We start from the raw sequence: 6,000 nt of genomic DNA on the forward strand, positions 1-6,000 counted from the left end.
CTTCCTCAATCTCACAGATATTTGGTGGCTTATAGCATTTCCCTACAAACATTTTCTTGAACTTTTACCTCTACTGCTAATATCTATCCACAAGGTCTCTACATTTTCATCATTTACTTCATAAACATCTTCCCTTATAATAGGTTTTAGATGCAGTTTAACATATAAACATACTCCACCTCCTCTTCTATTTGCTCGATCCTACCAAAAAAGGGAATAACCCTCTAAATGAACTGCCCAGTCATGCGTTTCATCCCATCATGTTTCAGTAATGCCTATATCATACGGCTCGCTTGCAGCTCTTAATTCAAGCTCACCCATTTTATCTGTAAAGCTTCTTGCATTAGCAAGCATGCATTTAAGTTTTTTTCACTCTGTACTATTATCTTATCTGCTCCTGCCTTTCTACGCCAAGTGGGTTTAGTCTTTAGAAGTTATCTAGTATTATCTATATTTAATATGGGTATCTCCCTGCTTGCTAAACTCCCACTTACCCCCATTCTACCTCCATGACCCCTTGCGCGTTCACATGTCCCCCCCATGCTGGTGGCACATCTCCCCGCGCTGCTGTGGCATGTCACCTCGCTCCCGGCACCTCCCCGCCCCCCCCCCCCCGATGGTACATCTCCCCTCGCTGGCAGCACATTTTCCCGCCTCACCCTGTTGGTACATCTCCCCCAGCTGACAGTACATGTCCAGTCCCCCCCGCCCCACTGGTACATCTCCCCCCGCTAGCTGGCACATCTCCCCCCCCCCCCCTGCTAGTACATCTCCCCCGTTAGCTGGCACATATCCCCCACTCCCCCCCCCCCACACATCGACACAGAGACAGCCCGATCCAGGCAAATACCCGCCCCCTCCCTTAGTAGCTATGCCCCCTGACCCCTGCTCCTGCTCTAACAGATTTGCTGGACAGCCGAGGGAAACTTAGAATGTCCATAATTTGGGAGGTGAGTCACATTGGAAGCTCAAAATAGTTGCATTGACCTACAAATCCGCAGCAGAATGTACAGTGAAAGTTTTGTGGTGCTACGTGGTGCTATTTCTGAGATTTCAATGCTTCGGACATAAAAACAAACAAACAGACGGAATCCAACTTAGAATTAAAAAACTTAGAAAACTTAATTTTCCAAAGGGAAATTTCTATGTCAGTAGTAACAAAAAAAGAAAAAGCACAGATTCTTTGAATAGCATCTTAGATTTAACAATACCTTTGGGAGTTGCTTTGCAATATCTCCGCCAACAAAGACAGCTTCTAAGTAAATCCACAGGTTCTGCACAGTCATCCAGTTTTCAATTATGTCTGTTGTATTTGAGAGGTATTGAACCCATTTCTGAATTTGTGCTTTGAATGGTGTGTTGTACCTTGAAGTTGAATGTAAAGTTATGAAAGAGATATAATTAAAATAAATGCTTAATTATAAAGAAAATGAACATAATTTTAGAAAAGCTACCGTAATACTGCTGAATATCGTAGACTGTAAAATCAGGGGGGTGGGAGGGAATTCTCCTGTTTACTTCTAAGGTTTGAACATCTCTGTATTGTACAAGTACTATAAAGTCTGTAAAGCACAGTATACATGACTGATTCTATATTAATAAAATATACATACAGAGATTATCAACTAGTGAAACAAGTTAATATGTGTAGTAATGCACTTCATTACTTTCCAAATGTAGGCCAGTCAAATTACTGTGCGATTGATTTGATATATTTTATGTATACAGTATTTGGATTTTAGACACTAGCTAATAGGGCAAATGAAATGTTTGTGAAAAGGAAGAAAGCATGTTTTTTTTACACTTTTATGACCACTAAATATGGTGACTCCTTAAATTAATTAAGGTAATTTTGTAGAATTAACAAAACAATTCTCTAACTCTCTAAGTGATCTCAAACGATTTAAAAAAATTTTTTTTTTTAAATACGCTAAAATGTTGGCAAGTGATTCTAAAAGTGAACTGGGACAGTTTCACACATCTTTAGGTCACACAGCCCATTTTCAAAAGCCATTGCGTGGAATGAAAGTTTTAATTTGTTTGTCTACTTGGTACAGAATACTGTTAGAGTGAAATGTGACAAACTAATACCAAGACTAATATATTAACACAAATATCCTGTGGAATAGAACACTGGTGAGACTCTCTAACCATGATATGCGTTATCGCACCTCAGTCCCATTGATTTGAATGGTACTTACTGTAATCTGTGTGTTAACATGCCAATTAAAAAGATAATATCCAGTTGGCATGTAATTTGCTTTTCCTATTTCCTACTAGCAGATGCATTTATTGCATGTGATTTTAAATATTTAATTAACACAATGTTACGTACCTGTTACTCATCAGAGACCCCAAAATCATTAGACTATCTTCCATGCTGGCTATGATTTCGGATGTGCTATCACCTCTCAGAAGTAGCTCTCCACGGGTTTTAAAGTTGGCAAAAGTGAATGTTTTGTTGTCCCACTCAGCAATCACTTGCTTCAGTTTCTGCTCAATGTCTCTTTCCTTTACTGCACTAATGCAGATATCCTACAAGAAATGAAAGAAATCAGAAGAAAAAACTTGCATCCATTTCTTTTTGGAAATGAACATACTGTATATGTTTATTGCTGAACTAATAAGTTCACCATGTGACCCTCTCATTTTACACAATATAATAATACATCATAATACTGTTTTATTTTAGTGTTTTAGTCTATAATTAATAATAATATATGTATTTTAAAATTGAATAATTTGGAGGGGCTTAAATGAAGAAATATGTTGAGAACACTTTCATGGTTAACGGGTTGGTTTTATATGAAGAGTCACTATCAATAATGTCTAGAAATTATTTAGAAAGCTGCACGTTCCAAAAACAAGTGGATGTACAAGTAATTAAACAGAATTACAGTATAAAGTATTGTTTACAATGTTGCAGATCAATTATTTAGTACACTTATACAGAGCATCGCAAAACATTTGGTTATTTAAAATAAACTAAAAGAACTTTGATCAAGAGCCTAAACTTCATAGGCACTGTAGATAGAAGAATTAAGTTTATTTAAGAGAAGGTTTTAGATGGGATTTGGATTACAATAGCTTGTACAGGCAGTCCTCGGTTATCCGCTGGAATCCGTCCCACAAACCGTCGGCAGATTGTGGACCGTCGGATTGCGGATCAAATATTAATCCGGGGCGGTGTGCGTCGGGTAGTCTGTTCCGATGTCGGATAATGCGTTCCGTGGAATGCATTATCCGGTGTCAGATAATCCATTTGACAGATAACAAACCGACAGATAGTGAGGACCACCTATATATTATGAGGAGAACGTAACTTAATGCTGCAGATACTTTAAAATTACTTAATAGCAAACCGTATTAATTGTTAAGAGTATACTATAGCAGGATTTTATGACACTCTTAAGATCTTTAAAATGATTTCTCAGCACTTAACATTGTCCTCTTAAAATATTTACTGTATTAAAATATGATAACATATCTTAATCCATCTAATCAAATACATACTATTACAGTACACAATACCTCTATTTCTTCTTTGTATCTTAACAAGGGTGCTTCCATTATATTTCTCAGCTTAAAAGTTTCATTTTCAACATCAAAGCTGTGTCCTGTTAAATCTGTTATCCTCTTCCAGTGCCGAGCCATCATTGCTTTGTTCGACATTAGTTCTAGAAGCGGGCAGCACTCGCTGAAATCATCAATAGTCTTCTTTAGGTCTAGAAAAGCTTGCCACTCCTTTAAAGCCCTAGGAAGCTTGCGGCACCTATGGCATGTACAGTAGGATATAGGTGAAAAGAAAAACATAATATTTTTCATTAGAAGAATCACTTTTTAACTACTAAAATAACATAACTTTTAAAAATGAGAAACTGTGACGACTCAGGAGATTCCTTCCTCTCCTTGTCCCTCTCTCCCATCTCCTGTTACCCTTTCCACTCCTCCCCACTCCTCTCCTTCACCTTCTACCTCTCTCCCCTTGCTGCAGCACGTTCCCCGCAGGTCTCGCATACTCATGCGCTCCCTTAGCCCCTGCTTTGATCCTCCCCGCTCTCTCGCGGTAGCTCCTTTACCTTCCCCTGTGGTGCCCTCCATCCCGTTGCCTCCTCCTCGCGTGGTGCCCGCGGTGCGGCATTCCGTGCACCTGGTGACGCGTCCGGTACGTGCACCCCCTCAGCCAACGGAGGACGCGCGTGCATGCTCCTCCCTGCCTTTGCTGGCCATCGCGCGGGCACAGGCCTCGTGTGCGTTCCCCTCCTCTTGGCTCCGTCCCCCTCCTGCGGTCTTCCCCTGCTCAGTGCGGGCCGCGCCTGTGTTGCAGCCTGTGCGCGCGCATCCCCTGCTTACAGGGGGCGCGCGCACAGATGCTTCTTATCAGGTTCCCCCTGTCTCTGCCTCCCTAGCTGTACAGGCTACTCCCCTGACTGCCCCTTCTGTCTCCTCCTCTTCTCTCCCTGACCTATCTCTAGCTTCTCCCACTTCTCTCTCTACTCCTCCCCTCTCTGTCATTGGTGCACCTTCCTTTATCATCCCTGTCTGTCCACCTCTTCCTCGCTCTGCATAGTTCCTGTTTCCCTGTGTGTACCTGACCTATGCTGTGCTCCCTCTGTGCTCCTGTGATTACCTGCTCCTGTGTTACTTTGGATTTCCCTGGCTTTGACCTCTGCTTACTCTTGACTACTCTGCTCTCTGGTACCCCTTTGAACCCTGCTCCGCATACGACTCCGCTGACCTCTGTCTTCCTAGGACATGGCTTGCCCTCTGACAACTCTACCCTCTGGATCCCTGAACATTGGCAAACGGACACGACTATTCTCACGGACATTCCCCAAGCGTTGCAAGTATACACTAACAACTCTTCCAACAGGCCCAGCAACGCTATACCACACTCCGGGCTTGCTCCCACTGCTGTGGGTGTGTGGTATCATACCATTCCCACCTCAGTACTGGGTTCTAGCTTGGTCTGCGGGCATACAGGCGTGACAGAAACTAAATGTCATCTCTCTTCAAAAATAAATGGTGCAACATTTCATAATGTATTATTAGTAGGAAAATACTGGCATTGGAATAGAGGTAGAACTCAGACTTACCTGTTCTGGAAATCAAGCAGTTCACTGTTGATCTTTTCTATGTTCACATCTGACCAAAGAATATCATAATAGCCGTTCACTGTATCAATTACATTGTTGTATAGGCTGTAAAGTTTCTGCAACAAGTTAAGTTGCTTTTTTATTTCCAGAAGCTGAGGATACTGGGTAACTTGCAAACCAAAAAGCTCTTCTCCCCCAGTATAAGTAATGTATTTTCGATGCAAGTTGTCAAAACGGTTCTGGCCAGGAGAAAAAAAGGCATGTTCACTTTGTAGTAGGATTAAGTAATAAATATTTCCAAATAACTTACTTTATCATCAGACTGATGTTATTGATCTATAACCAACACAAATTGTGCAAATGATATGCAGTGTGGTCACATTCTTGAGAGTAAGGAAATAAACAACTATGAATTAGTGATATCCAAATATAAAACCTAAAAAAATGCATCAGAAATATCCAATAAGGTACAGTAATAAGGTATTGCAAACTGTTACACTGAAAAGCAACGACAGGAATACTGTAAACCAAAGATTTTTTTAGATCCACAATCATAATTAACAATCTATGTTAATCTATGTAAAAGAAAATGAAGATGCAATTATCAGTGGTGCAAACTGCATAAAGTGTAACATGTTAAGCAGATGCCTATGTCAGGATAATACTCAATGTCCTGTGCAAAGAGGTCACCAAACAGACTTTCAGAGAAACAAACCCCACAGCAAGTTAAAAACAGAAAAGACACAGCGCACCTTATATTTTCTTCCCACAGCAAGTTGCCTTAGTTAAAATAAAAGCTACATTAAGTATGTGTCAGTTTAAAAAACAAAAAAAACTGGCCTGTTGGTGGCTCTTGACTTGAAGATTGAACGCTCTAAATAAAGCAAACCACAGAATAATAAAA

General features: G+C 40.7%; 1 protein-coding gene across 4 annotated transcripts in view; it reads right to left on the reverse strand.

Moving 5' to 3' along the window:
- The window catches only part of DNAH5 (dynein axonemal heavy chain 5), a 463,741-nt gene that overhangs the window by 164,036 nt on the left and 293,705 nt on the right, over window positions 1-6,000 (reverse strand). For all 4 annotated transcript variants that reach the window (XM_075586253.1, XM_075586252.1, XM_075586255.1 and 1 more), the window contains 4 exons: window positions 5,097-5,335; window positions 3,532-3,772; window positions 2,336-2,535; window positions 1,212-1,365 (listed from right to left, as the gene is read on the reverse strand). In XM_075586253.1, the coding sequence (XP_075442368.1) occupies window positions 1,212-1,365; window positions 2,336-2,535; window positions 3,532-3,772; window positions 5,097-5,335 (834 nt within the window). The remainder of the gene's footprint in view (window positions 1-1,211; window positions 1,366-2,335; window positions 2,536-3,531; window positions 3,773-5,096; window positions 5,336-6,000) is intronic.

The sequence above is a fragment of the Ascaphus truei genome, chromosome 2, assembly GCF_040206685.1.
Source record: "Ascaphus truei isolate aAscTru1 chromosome 2, aAscTru1.hap1, whole genome shotgun sequence".
Classification (NCBI taxonomy): Eukaryota; Metazoa; Chordata; class Amphibia; order Anura; family Ascaphidae; genus Ascaphus; species Ascaphus truei.